At 37.0% G+C, this 15,000-nt stretch overlaps 1 protein-coding gene across 1 annotated transcript in view; it reads left to right on the top strand.

Annotated features, from left to right (window-relative positions):
- The window catches only part of LOC122256333 (tetratricopeptide repeat protein 37), a 17,314-nt gene extending 2,910 nt beyond the window's left edge, over positions 1-14,404 (top strand). The window contains exons 2-24 of the mRNA XM_043020949.2: positions 380-467; positions 601-702; positions 927-1,060; positions 1,675-1,873; positions 2,460-2,676; positions 2,819-2,968; positions 3,335-3,591; positions 3,912-4,115; positions 4,415-4,684; positions 4,970-5,130; positions 5,328-5,463; positions 5,620-5,813; positions 6,149-6,337; positions 7,261-7,490; positions 8,168-8,352; positions 8,923-9,134; positions 10,374-10,497; positions 11,414-11,564; positions 12,134-12,287; positions 12,706-12,880; positions 13,041-13,253; positions 13,353-13,517; positions 13,642-14,404. Coding sequence (XP_042876883.2) covers positions 384-467; positions 601-702; positions 927-1,060; positions 1,675-1,873; positions 2,460-2,676; positions 2,819-2,968; positions 3,335-3,591; positions 3,912-4,115; positions 4,415-4,684; positions 4,970-5,130; positions 5,328-5,463; positions 5,620-5,813; positions 6,149-6,337; positions 7,261-7,490; positions 8,168-8,352; positions 8,923-9,134; positions 10,374-10,497; positions 11,414-11,564; positions 12,134-12,287; positions 12,706-12,880; positions 13,041-13,253; positions 13,353-13,517; positions 13,642-13,749 — 4,014 coding nt within the window. The 5' untranslated portion in view covers positions 380-383 and the 3' untranslated portion in view covers positions 13,750-14,404. The remainder of the gene's footprint in view (positions 1-379; positions 468-600; positions 703-926; positions 1,061-1,674; positions 1,874-2,459; positions 2,677-2,818; positions 2,969-3,334; positions 3,592-3,911; positions 4,116-4,414; positions 4,685-4,969; positions 5,131-5,327; positions 5,464-5,619; positions 5,814-6,148; positions 6,338-7,260; positions 7,491-8,167; positions 8,353-8,922; positions 9,135-10,373; positions 10,498-11,413; positions 11,565-12,133; positions 12,288-12,705; positions 12,881-13,040; positions 13,254-13,352; positions 13,518-13,641) is intronic.
- Positions 14,405-15,000: the final 596 nt, after the last annotated feature.

Below are 15,000 nucleotides of genomic sequence, written 5' to 3' on the forward strand. Positions count from 1 at the left end.
CTTCTGCTGGTGCTTGGAGAAAGTGGTGCCATCTATGTTTTGGATATTAGATCAAAACGATTTTGCTTAATATTATGGCTATTATAGTAATTATGAATGCAATTGTCGTCATCACTCACTAAATAGAGTTATTATTCATAGTATAATAAAGCGACACAGTGATTCACACTTCCCCAATGTCAAATATGGCATGCCAACTATTGTCTCGTATGTCACAATTTCTGCTGTCAAGCAAAAAATTTGTGCATCATTTATGTCATGACACACGTCCACTTTGAGTTATGATAAGATTAGTTGTTACATATGAACCATTTACTACTACTGATGAAATGAGAAGCATGAACCTTCTTTGAAATGATCTCTCTTTCTCTTCTCACAGAAAAATGGCAGAGGTTAAACAGGCCTTGAAAGAGGCCAAAAAGGCCATGAAAGAGAACAACTTTGAAGAAGTTAGTAAACAGTGTAAGGTAAGATCAGGCAGAAATACCTTTTTTAACTAACAGCTTTAGCTATGTCTTCAACCTGAATATTTTTTGGTAAATATTATGCTAGGTTATTCACCATGATTTGAAGATCTTCATTCTCCACTGTCTTTCACAGGTTGCCCTAAAACATGACAGAAAAAACTACAATGCGCTGGTCCTTTTTGGTCGAGCATGCCAGGAACTGGGGAAGTTGGGGGATTCAAAAAAGGCTCTCATGGTAAGTTTTTTATTTATTTATTTATTTTTTATATAGAGAGAAAGATGTGATTTGAAATGCAGAATGTGTAATATAATACAACTTCTTGGAGATTAGCCACTACTTCAGAGAGACTTCACTTATGTGGAGAGAAGTGTCACATCAAAAGATCATCTCCTGAAGGAGAAAATATTTATTTTGAAGAACAGTCACTTTGAGAAGACCTTTTTCACCCACTCCTCCAGATGGCAACACAAGTGGATGCAGAGAGCCCAGTGGCATGGCAGGGTCTGTCAGTCCTTTGTGACAAACAGGCAGACATTATCACGCATGAGGAGACCATCACAATATACACAAGATTAAAGGACTTTATCAAAGAGTGAGTAGGTTTGCTGCTGTGTAGAAAGGGATGAAAGGGTAACATTCTTATGCTGGTATTGATATTCAGTCACTGGTTCGTAAATATATTTAGACTTAATATTATATCACAATTTTATATATTTTAATAAATTGCTATACATTGAGTTTTGTATCTCAAAGATATGATTATTAGGCCACGTTGAGTAATCAGCTCTATAACAGAATGATTAGCCTGCATACTTAGTGCTTCAGTAGTCTGATGATTGTGAAATTGCCCAAAATAGTGTTTTCAAGATTAGCAAGTAAACATTAGCGTGATGTTTCTCCTTTTTATAGCCGAGATGTAGATCATCTTAGTCAATTGTTTATTGTTTTGTAAATCTGTCAAATTTCTGTTTTTAATGAATTTAAAATACAATATTTGTAAAGCAGGGTAATATTTGGATAACCTAGAACGTTTGTGTTTTTTTGTAAGCTGTTTAAGAATTGAGAGAGTAAATTGAACTATGCTAGGAGTGTTAGCAAAGGTAAATGTATCTCTCACTTGAGATCATGTCTACCTTGCATTCAGTACATTGTGTTCAGTTAAAAAATACATCAATGTTAATGTTCAAAATTTTTCCGCAACGCCAGTGATAACGAGAAACTGGACAACGTTTACCGCAAGATTGCCACAGTATACCTTGAGAAAGAGGAACCTGTATCTGCTGCTGAAACACTACGGGAACTGGTGACCCGCCTCAATGAACCTGCCAAGGTTACTGAAACCTGGCGAAGCATTGCACAAATTCTCTCAGGCATTAAGGAAATGTCGGAAGAAGAGGCTCTGAAGGTGAGGCTTGGGGAGCTACTTGGGATGTGGAAGTATGCTCTGGCCTTAGTTACTTAGGGTGTACTTGGGGTGTTGGTGTTAGTGTTGGTATTAGGCAAGGGTTGCTATGGTATGAAGTGTTTAAGGTCTGAGTTTGATGATTTTTAAGGTGTTGTTTTTCATGTGTTTTGGATTTACCAAGGCAGGAGAAATGTTTGACTTACCATGTAGAGGTGGGAGGGAGGAGCAGAGTTCAGAATGTGAAAGGAAAACCTCTGCTTTGACATTGGTTTACTTCATAGGTTGCAAATGTTTCCTTATATAGGATTGATATTTTTCTTTATTACCTTTTTTATTCTTGCTTCAATTACCTTTTTTCTTGGTCAATTTTTCCTCTTTCTCATTCTCCTCCTCTTCCTCATTCTCCTCCTCCTCTTCCTCATTCTCCTCCTCCTCTTCCTCATTCTTCTCCTCCTCTTCCTCATTCTCCTCCTCCTCCTACTCTTTCTTTTAATCCCTCTTCATTCATGCGCTATATCCTCCTTACTGATAAATCTAACCGAATCCCAATTTATTTTTTCATTTCCCTTTTTTTGCGAAATCTCAGCTGGAGGAAGCGCTAGAGCACATCCTTAATGAATCGGTCCTGGGTGAGAATGAGAGCAACTACCAGTGCTACCTGCGGATATTGTACCGCTTGAGGAAGCTCCCAAAGTTGATCGTAGCCGCACAGAATATGTTGAATATATTCCCAACGTATTACCCATTAGAATGGATATGTCGCGTGTTTGTGGAGATGAAGGCGTTTCCGATAGAAGATGAAGGTGAGGGTGATGCATCTTCAATTTGATTTCTGCTGTTACTGGCCCTGTCATAAGATGATTTTTCAAAAGTGTATTCCTTATAATTTCTTATTATAATGTAGAAGTGTCCTTTGCCCCCAACTTTATCTGAAATTCTTTGCAGACAAGTTCCCCCTAAGTGAAGAGGAAATGTCGGAATATAATGCAAAACTCTTGACCATGAACAAGGCCTCGCCGTGGGGTAACCTTGCCATGGGGTTGACTTGTAAGCTTGAGAACAAGATGGAAGAAGCCAAAGCATATCTCAGAGTTGGTAAGGCTTGCCCTTTGCTAATTGTCTCTTGCTTGCTTCTTTTCTGTTCCATCATCATCATCATCATCATCATCATCATCATCATCATCATCATCATCATCATCATCATCATCATCATCATCATCATCATCATCATCATCATCATCATCATCATCATCATCATCATCATCATCATCATCATCATCATCATCATCATCATCATCATCATCATCATTTTATTAAGAAAAGTATGATAATAAAACTGATGATGAGAAATGTTGATAATGATAATGATAATGATGATCATAATAAAATGCAGATGAATAAGAAATGATATTAAAGTATTCATATGCGTGATCAGCCTTTATGCCTTGCTCCCTGGAACAGGTGCCGAGCGCGTCTCAAACAACTTGTTGGGATGGAGGCTGCTGGTGATAGTGCAAGAGAAAACCAATGATTGGCCCGGGGTAGAGGTGTCTTGCAAGAAAATAATCAACATCTTGAAGTCTGAATCCAAAGTTACCATTCCTGACGATGAAGATCTTGAGTCCTACTCTATCAAGATGCACCTCATGCAGGCGAAGGCGTTGTTTTATATGGGTCATGTGAATCACCTCAAGCAAGCTGTAGCCATTCTAGATGAGGTAGGAGCTTGTGCTTGTTTTAATCGGTTTCCTTTTTATTTGGTTAAAATTTTGAGGAAATTCTTCTCTGAGGATTTATGGTGGAGATAGTTATTGTTTGTGAGTAATGACTGATGTATTTGCTTTGGTAAAGTAACCTCGGAAAGAAATAGGAGAGACAAGGAACAGGCATGCTTATGTGTTTCCCCTTTATTCTCACATACACTGTCAAAAGATGAGACAATTTGAAAGTCTCAGGCTGATATTTATTTATTTATTTATTCATTTTTAATTAATTTTTTTTTGTGTTTATTAATATGAAGACTAACTTTTCTTTATAGCTGGCTGGTACAGATCTGGAGAGTGGAATCTTGCTTGTGAGGAGTAGAATCAAGCTGAAGGAGTTTGATGAAGCTAGGGATGAAATAGAGAGGCTACAGTCTGCTCATGGCAAACAACCACGACTCAAGCTCCTCTTGGCCATACTGCACAGATCATGCGGGGAGAGCCAAGAGGCATTACAGTTGCTCTTGGAATATGTAGAGGTATGTTGATAGGCCATTTTTGTCATAGTTATTGACCTTGGTTTTCTTTCATAATTGAATATTCCATATTATTCATTACACTGTTGAAATTGTAGTGTGTTATTAGCTATTTATATTACTCTGTGACAGAAGAAATGCTGGATAAGTGGGTACAACCAAATGATAATATTCATTTGAACTTGAAGGAAATTCATACAATTTCTGGGTTCCTATTAACTAAAGTCAGAAAAAATCTTAGTTGAAATATTACTTAAAGAGTATTTGAAGGTAACTATGAAACTGAGCTTCTCTTATTATAGGAAGAACCATCTGTAGGAGAAGGTCAACTGGAAATGGGCCGTCTGTACTTTGAAATGGGCGACTTGAAGAAAGCCCAGATCTGCTGCATGAGAGCGGGGAAGTTGGATCCTACTCTAGGCCAAGCCTTCCTGTATCTAGGCCATTTCTTCAGACGTCAGGACAACATGCCCAAAGCTCTGAAGTGTTACGAGAAAGCTCTCTCCATTAATCCCTGTGACGATGACACTGGAGCTGCCCTGTCAGACATGTACAGGATTCTGGGAGAGCATGTGAGTGTTTCGTTCATCTTGTTTGTCCTTGTAGGAGGCACTGTACACTATTAGGATTACATAGCGTTTAAACATGATTTATTTCCATGCAGAACCAATGAATGTTTAGGTAAATATTATGATATACATTTTGAATTGATAATTTGCCTATGTAAAAATAACATATCTGGCCATATTTATTATATTTGATGATATAAGTTAATTTAGATATTGAAATAGAGGGAATTGATGGTTGCAAGGAGTTGGTTCTCACTTTGTTCATGGGTCTTGTGCTTCATTCTCCAGGATGCCAATATTCGCCTTCTGAGACGTGTCACAAGCGAAGCAGGCCGGGCGTCATGTGCTTGGGCCTGGCTTAGGCTAGGGCTCCACCATCTTGCTCTGCATGAATATGACAAAGCAATTCAAGCATTCCACTGCACCCTGACCATCAACCCGAATGACAGGTTTGTTCAGTACCTTTTATTGTATTTTTTCCTTTAGGTTTTATTTATTCTTTTTTTTATTAAGCAATTGGTTAACTAATGATATATTTATATCAAGAAATTATATGAAAGCAAAATAGAAGTAATTATAGGCAATTGGATATGTCTGTTATGATAACTACACAGCAGGATCACCTTAATGCCCCCTCTCTTCACAGTGCCAGCTATGAGTGTCTAGGTGATGCCTACCTGGCCTATGGTGCCCACACGGCTGCCCTGAAAGTGTTTACAAAGGCATCGGAGATCAATCCTAATGCCCTCTACCCACTCTACCAGATTGCCCACATCAAGCAGGTAAAATGCAGAAAGGATGTTGTAACAGCTCAATATTTTTAGGGATGGAATAGGAAATACTTTGACCAGTTTACCTTTTTTTTCTTTTGGAAAAATTTCTCTTTTTCTTTGTGGAGTTACCCAATATAAGCACTTAGGATGAATGTCAATCTCCAGATGGTTGGAGAGAACTTGGAAGCCATAGAGGATTATGAAGCAGTATTGGAGCGTGATCCCATTCCAGCCGTGCAGGTGGTGTCCTTGGTGGGATTGGCTGAGGCACTGGTAGCTGATGCCCGCAGGTCTTATGAGCAGTTTTTCCACATTAACTTGAAGGATGATTGTGTGCGAGCGATTCCCCATCTTATGAGGTGGGTTGAGAGAATTTTTTTTTTTTTTTTTTTTTTTTTTTTTTTTTTTTTTTTTTTTTTTTTGCTAGTATCATTCTTGCAGTAATATTGTTTATGTTTTATTAACCATTGTTGTTATAAACATTATCATTAATATTATTCTCATTATCACCACCATCACTAATACCATCTCCATTGTATCACCATCACCATTAATATCACCCTCATAGTTGTTGCTTTTAATAGTCATCCTAGATTTCATGATTATCAATTTGCCTTTTTGTAGAAAAGTATATCTATTTGAATTATAAAGTAAATTCCTTATGTTTCTGTGCTCACCATGTTTACCTGAACAGGGCGGCGAGCATAAAGCCAGAGAGTTCCTCCATCTGGAAGCTGTTGGGAGACGCGTGCAGCCTCCTCTTCCCCATCCCTCCATCCCTTGCCACTTTCACTGTTCCTGCCAAGCTCATGAACAGGGAGGTAGAGGACCTGCAGGAAATGATGGAAGTGGACAAACTCCAGGTTCTGCAGTTGGGTGCCAGGTGAGAGGGCTGGTTGGTCTTTGGTGAGCCGTGATAAGGCCTGGATATGCTTCCCCTGAACTTTGTCTGAATCTGCTACAAAGGTGTTTTAATCATGATAGAAACAGGATCCAAACAGGCTTTGAACATTTATGAATTAGTGTCTGATGACTGTTTTTGGGCAAGTACTGGAACCAATTGGAAACTAACACACAATCCACATGAATGTACATCTATAGCATTGTTAATCTCTATGTCCACACCATTGTTTTTATATTCATGGTCAGTAGGACCTTAGGGTAAAGGTTAACACTGATAAGTGTCTATCAGACATAGAACCTGTTGCCTTGCCTATTTCATTTTTTAAGAAACTCTGTTGCCCACCACATAATAACGACCTGCTGAGATACATGTTTAGGTGTAGCAGTAACATCCACAGCAGAGCTACCAATATATTTTCAAACAATATTCAGGACAGTGGTGCTTCAAAGCATGCATAAAAACATGTGCAATGTTCAGAGACAAGTGTTTATGAATCTTTATGGGGTATTAACCCACTTACGACGGGGGCATTCCAGCCTTGAATGTCCCAATGCCGGGGCGTTCGAATTATTAGGCCTAAATCAATTAAATGGCTGGCACAATACTGTGCCGCCCGGCCACTGGGCTTTTGAATGCACGGTACAGTACTGTACCACCCGTCCAGAGAGGGTTAAGAAGTTTTTTTGTTTTTTTTTAAGAATAGGGCACATAAGTATCAATTTCTCTGCACAGATTCCAAAGAGAAGTATTTAGCATATTATTTTTAACAACTAGGAACTTTAGTTTTCTTGATCAGGTAAATGGTTGTGTACATATACTCACTCAGTGCTGACCAGTGCTCTGTGCATTGTCATTAACCAATGTAGGTGAGAAGTAAGCATCTCTTTGTCTCTCCACTACAGATGCTACGCAGTGGCCCTTCAGATCGCCAGCAATGATGCAAGTCTGTGGCATGACCTAGCAGTAAACACGTACCTTCAAGGGTGTGTGATGGAGCAGGACAAGAAGGCAGATGAAGCAGCCATCAAAAGTCTTATGGAGCGCTCACAGGCAGCTCTTAGGAAGAGCTTAGCACTTGAACCGACCAGTGGGAAGATCTGGAATTCCCTTGGCCTTGTTGCATCGCACAAAGGTAGAGAAGGCTGTATAGGTTAGGCATAGGGATTGGTCCTTATCATGTGCAGGAGAGATAGTTCTCTTGCTAATATGTCTGTATGGTTGACTCTTGGTATTTTTATTTAGGGGTTATTGCTTTTTTGTGACCTGGATTAATATACAATTGAAGAATGCATCATCCTTTTTGTGCCTAATTCTAAATATACCAAGACATTTGAAACATTAAAGTTTTTTGCATTTGCATATACATTTATTTGATTTGATTTGATTAAAACTGTTCATGTTTTTTATCATTCAGTATTTAGATTTTTTTTGCAGTGGTCTGTCATGTACCTAAGAAAGGCTAAGTTCAATTTTGTATTTTCTTTTATAATGTATGATTTGATAAGTAAAAAGCATGTTAACTCCAAAAGGATGCATCATCATATAATCTGACACAGAACTATAAATAATCACATTAATTTATTCTCATGCAATCTGCACAAATAAAAGATTTGATGTTTTAGAATCTACTGATCAAAATCTACTTTATGAAGATTAAAAACATTACAATAAATTTTCTGGCTTTTTGTAGAATATTAGTATGGTTTGCCCATGTCTTCATCTGTAGGGATTAAAGATAACAAAAGAAGGAAAAGTGCATAGAGGCTACCTCAACCTCCACATAACAATAACAAAGACATTTTCTTCCAGCTTTGGGAGAGCTGAAACTAGCACAGCATGCACTGATCAAATCAACAGAATATCAGCCTACAGCTGTAAACTGGACACACCTTGGGGCCTTTTACCTAGTCCACGACGAGCCAAGACTTGCCCATGAAGCTTTCTCTGTTGCTCAGGCCCTCGACCCATCATTTGTCACCTGCTGGGTTGGCCAGGTAGAGGATTTGTAATTTTTGTATTATGGCTTCTGTATTTTAGACTGTTCTGATGCCTTTTGATTACATGTGTAGTTGTAGAGTTTATTTTATAGTTGTCATTTATGATATAAAAATGGCATTTGCATGGAAAAGTAGATACTAACTTTCCTGTTGTAAATCAACAGGGGATTACATTGATATTGATAATATTCCTCATCTGCATAAATGTAGAAGAACTTTCTTTTGTAATTTTGTTTTTGGTAATTGTAAGATATATATTCCATTGGCTAGATTGTAATTTTAGAGCTCTCTCTCAACTTTTTTGTGTGAACCAGACTGGAAGATTGTATTTGTATGTCCTTATTAGTTGGCACAGCTCACTTTATATCCATGACCAGTCACAATCACTTTTCTCATTGGATACAAGATAGGCAGGTGAATGCAAAGGACCTGATTAATTTGATGGGGAGAAGTATTGAGGAGAGGCTCATTGTGCCTAACTTTATAGGGTTTCAGATGGCAGAGTACTTTCTCATGTAAGTGCTGTGAAGTTACCCAAACTTGAACTCCTGCTTCTCCTTCCTCCAGGCCCTTGTAGCAGAGGCTGTGGGCCACTATGAAGCCTTTGATCTCTTCAGACACACCACAATGCTGGGCATCCAGGTTGAGAGTTGCATGGGATATGCCCATCATGTTAGCCAGCTTGCTTGTGATGTTATCAATGAAAAGAAACCAAGAGTGAATGAGGCTGTGAAACAGGCCCTTCCTAAAGTAACGGACTGTATGGTTTATTACACTAGGTATGTATATTAAAGTTTTTCTTGTATGTATATATATCTATATATATATATATATATTATATATATATATATATATATATATATATATATATATATATATATAAATATATATATATATATATATATATATATATATATATATAAGATATATATATATATATATATATATATATATATATATATATATATATATATATATATATATATATATATATATATATATATATATATATATATATATATAATATATATATATATATATATATATATATATATATATATATATATATATATATATATATATATATATATATATATATATATTATATATATATATATATATATATATATATAATATATATATATATATATATATATATATATATATATATATATATATATAATATATATATATATATATATATATATATATATATATATATATAATATATATATAATATATATATATATATATATATAATATATATATATATATATATATATATATAATATATATATATATATATATAATATATATATATATATATATATATATATAATATATATATATATATATATATATATATATATATATATATATATATATATATATATATATATATATATGTGCGTGCGTCCGTGCGTCCGTGCGTCCGTGCGTGCATGTGTGTGCCCCCCAAAGGCCGCAAAACTTTCAGCATGTCTATTCCCTCAACAGCATTTAAGGCCTGTTTTTTTCAAGGATGGGGTGGGTTAGTTTGCATAAGACCATGCAAGATAAGATTCACACTGACTAGGTTCCATTCACAAGGAGAAAGTGACAGGGAACATGACTATATTGTTGGCTGAGGTAGAGAAGGGTCTAAAAGGTACATGGGGACATGGGGCATATTTGGCAGGCATCGCTGGAGGTGACTTGCCAAACAGTATCAGAAATCAACACTACATACATCTCACAGGGGGAAAAGCTAGCCAGTTTTCGACAGCCTGTGTATGATTGTGGCAGACGAGGTGTTGGCTTGCTTAGGTGTGGCACGGAATTTATCTATCAACTTACCTATATATCCATTTTGAAGAGAAATGATTATGTATACATCATACCATGTAGCTTTCCTCATGCATAACCCACTGCTTTCTTATTTCTTTCTTTCCTTTTCATTTCTTTTCAACATATCCTGTTATCCATGGTAGTTTATACTCATGTTCATTAAAATGTGAACCGTGAACCGTCTCTCACAGGGAAGAGGAACGGGATCCTGTGGGTCTGAACATGGCAGGACTGATGCTGGAGATGATGGGTCTCTACCAATCAGCTGCCAGGGCCTATGAGATGGCTCTCGCGGCACTGATGCAGTCGGATGAGGTGAGGAAAGTCCTTAGAGTATGCTGAAGTTGGTTTTGAACTTGTTTATTTTTTGTTTTAGTTTTGTAAGTTGGTTAAGTTATCCGGTTGTTTTGTCATTTTATATGTATATATGTATATATGTATGTATATATGTATATATATATGTATGTATATATGTATATATGTATGTATACATACATATATGTATATATGTATGTATGTATGTATATATGTATATATGTACATATGTACATATGTATATATGTATATATATATTGGCATCAGCGCAGTGCCTTATGGACCCCAGCCATCCTTACTCATGAGATGTACAGTGAAAATTAAGGCAGAATTTTCATTTTATTTTGGTACTGAACAGTCATGAATAAGGGTGACCCTATAAATGGAAACTATTTTTGTTTAAAAGTTGTTAGATCCAACAAAATATTCATATGAAAAAATAAGATACAAATTAACCCACTCACGACGAGGGCATTCCAGCCTTGAATGTCACAATGCCGGGGCTTTCGAGCGCTTAGGCCTAAATCAATTAAATGGCTGACACAATATTGTACCGCCCGGCCACTGGGCTTTTGAATGAGCGGTACAGTAGTGTACCACCCGTCCAGAGAGGGTTAAGGAGTGTCCTCAACAGGTATTTTTACTCTAAGCTGTTGCAGTATGATAAAGGCTTATAAAAACCTGTGCAAGTGGAAGGTGGAACAATATTTTATACTACTAAAGTAAGGCTGGTATCTTGATTTGTCATTGAAAAGGACGCTAGTAAACTTATTCTGCAACAAGGAATATGAAAGACCAATACTTTTAACTAATCATTCTCTATGTCATGAGTTTTAGATCAGTGAAACTATGTTTTCTTTGTTTCTCTTTTAGAATTTTTATTGAGTATTTGATAATTCCTTCTTTTTTTTCACAGCCTGACACAAAGTTTTTGGATGGTGTTCACTGCAACCTGGGAAGAACGCTCACTGCCCAGGGCATGGTAGAGGAGGCCATGCAGCAGTATGGTGCCATTAAAGAGCCAGATTACTTTACTCAGTGTGGGTTGGCTCTGGCCAGCTTAAAAGGTGACATTTTCCCTATGTGTTATTAGGTCTTAGTAAGATGCTTTTTGTTTAATCATCGAAGTGTCTTTGATTATTAATTTTGTATAATACGATTTTATCCATTTTGTGTGAGGAGGTCTTTGTTAACCCATTCCCGACGGGGGAATTCTAGCCTAGAATGTCCAAATGCCGGGGCGTTCGAATTATTAGGCCTAAATCAATTGAATGGCTGGCACAATACTGTGCCGCCCGGCAACTGGGCTTTTGAATGCGCGGTACACATGCTGTACCACCCGTCCTGTGTGGGTTAACATTGAATTGATATGTAGATGTCACTTAGTATTATTACTGAACATAAAAGGGGTAACATGGTCCTCTATGTAAGATTTTTTTTTTTTTTTTGAATGCTTGATTCAATTTAATATTGTGTCAGAGTGTAATATCAATTTTTTTTTTTTTTAATCTGTAGCTTTGTTACTGTGTTACATCAAGTTACTTTTGATATTCCTTTGTTGTGAAAAACTTAGCTAGAAGACCAGACCTCTTAGTAACCAGCCATAAAAGTTTACCTATCTCCTTCCCCTTGCCAGCGGGTAAATTTGAGGAGGCCTACAGTGCCTACACAGCAGCCCTCCACTGGCTGGCTCCAGACGATGCGCAGAAATCGCACATTCTCGTTGCCTTGGCTTCCCTGCAGTACAAGTTCCAGAACTCTGAGGAAGCAAAGAAGCTCCTCTTCCAAGGGTGAGATTATGCTTAGTCTGCTTGTTGCTGCTGTGTCTTCATTGCTATTTTCATTTGCAACTATATATTTTCTTGTATTTTTTTTTCTCTTCCCTCCTCATTTCCTTTTGAAATCTATAAATCTCATTCTATTTTTTATGGCATTCTGAATCTTATTAGTTGGTAAAGATGACAGGTTCAAAAATAGATAATTATTGCTGTTTTAGACGTCTATAGTGGGAATATCTTGGCTAGATTTGTTATGATATCTGTGTATTGGGTTACAACAAATTAACAAATTTATATATATTATAAATTTCAGCATAATCTATCGTGGTAAATCATGCCATCCATAATTCTGTATGTCACACTACTTGTCTGTATTTGACTGTTTAATCTTTGGGCGAATCTGTTACCAATCTAGCTTTCCAAATTTTAGGTCCCAGTTGAAAGGTGCATCGGTGCGTGGGTTGTTTGCTCTTGCAGCTTTGGGACTAATTTCTGGGGATGCGGTACTTACTGGAGCAGCTTTGGCTGAACTGAGGCCCTATGAGCACAACCCAGAGTATGTCCATCATGTCACCTTCCTCAGAGCAGCAGAAGCCACTGCACGGGTAGGCAACTCTTCTTTGAAGGTTGTGAGATGGAGTTCATGTTCTTCATATTTATTCTAGACTTTTATGAAGTAACGTGGACAGTTTGGAAGATATATTGTAGAGTATGTTTATGACACTTTTTATATCTTTTTATATTGAAGTTTGACTATTTCCTCAGAGTAACATGAAGGAAGCCAAGTTAATCCTGAGCAAAGCCATCCACCAGCACCCAGCTAGTGCTCCCTTATGGCAGTCACTGGCACGGCACCTCCTAACCATGGCTCCCTCGTCCTCAGAAAGTAGCCAAGGCCAGTGTGTGGCAGCTGCTGCCTGTGCTGCCTCTGCAACAAAGCTAGCACAGGCAGCTGGCCAACACAAGACTATTGCACAGGTTTGAATTTTTCTTTATAACTGACAATTCATGTATATTATGCAGTCCATTTGTAATGTGATGGAAAGAACTGGTCACCCTCATTTGCTTCTGTTTCAGGATTCTGTGGCAAGTGTCTTAGCTACATTAGGATCTGAAGGAGCCAAGAAAAGCCAAAATCGTGCTAGTCTTCGGGAAGCTCAGCGGGCAGTCCTCATGTGTCCGGGATCAGCTGAGGCTTGGGCCATGCTGGTGGCTGCTAGGGTGGCTGCAGGTCATGCACAGGTGGGAGAACAGGAAAGTTGTATCATATAAATGTCACATATTTGTTTTGCCAGTAATGTCCAATTTTCAGATTTACAACTTGACTCATCTGTATACTAACGATTGAAAATTTTCTTCTGTACAGAGGCAACAAGACGTCGTTCGATTGGCAGAGATGTGGGCCCAGCAGGCAACTCCAAAAGTGGCAACGTGGTTGAATGGCATTACAAGGCAATATGCTCAGGTTGCATGATGTAACCGGAACGTAGGTCACTTACACAACCAGAAACTTGAGTAACAGAGACCCATTCAAAGTCCAATGTCATTATAGATAAATTTCTTTGAATGAAAAATATAAAGTAAATCATACTATATGCACATATTAATGGCTGTGATGTAATCCTGTTTGTATTTGCTCAAATTCTGTTAGGCATAAACATTTTATTGCTTGGAAATTTTCTTTACCCAGTGAATGTGCCCCTTCAAAGTTTTATTGAATGTTGCAATCCTTCAACATACAGTCTAATCCTTCATACTTCTGATCTTCTCTTCCTGGAAAGTTTTTGCTCATTTTACTCCTGAACTTTTCTGTCAGTCTTTTTGATTGTTGAAAGATATCCATGGTCTACCCCAGAAAATTTGTTCCAGTCATAGTTAAGAGATGCAAATTTCTCTTGTGTATTTTTTTTCTTATAGTACTTCTTTATAGTATATATTAGCCAAATGTTTCTCTGTGAAGGATGCATGTTCAAGATTTCAGTTTATTCAGATTAAATGGTATATGACATTAAATGAAACCTTTACTGTTATTTTCATGTTGCTGAGTTTACTGGCTTTAAAATTGTATCAAAAGCTTTGTGTATTCAGGTGATCCTATAAATAAAAGTGAACAATGATAACAATGGAAATCTGTATTTTTCTAACTTCCTGGGATGGTTCTAGTTTGTAGAAACTGAAGTAATTGTGGATTTATTTAAAGCTTAAGTAAGTGAAAAGGATAAGATAAGATATACAGATGGCCAAAGGTGTGAGTGAATTAACAGTTTATATCACAATTATTTAACTCTCACATGTTAATTAGCTTCTACCTTTTTGCCCCAGGTGGGTAAAAAAAAAAACATCATTTCCAAAAATTACCAATTGCATTATTAATGTGTAAAAGAAGGTATGTAGAGACATGAAAATACATCTTGTAATTTGTCCCTGCCTAGGATTTCTAGCCTGAGTCCTTGATTTTTCTTTGTTGTTTGTATAGCAGGTGGTGGCAGAGGTGTGAGCCTCAACTTCGAGCATCTTTATATACTTAGTTATAGGTAGAATCAGCACCAGGTTTCAGTAAAAATCATGTTTTTCTTACAATTGGTGGTGGTAGTGGATGTGAAAGAGTAATTTGCATTTTTATAATGCTACTGTATCATTAACATAATTTTTGTATTTCACACAATTTTGTTCTATGCATCTATATCACTGATTATTTGATAGCTGCCTTGTCTTAGTTCATAGA

This window comes from Penaeus japonicus, unplaced genomic scaffold (genome assembly GCF_977035675.1).
Source record: "Penaeus japonicus unplaced genomic scaffold, GWHDUDI00000001_assembly GWHDUDI00000021, whole genome shotgun sequence".
Taxonomy (NCBI): Eukaryota; Metazoa; Arthropoda; class Malacostraca; order Decapoda; family Penaeidae; genus Penaeus; species Penaeus japonicus.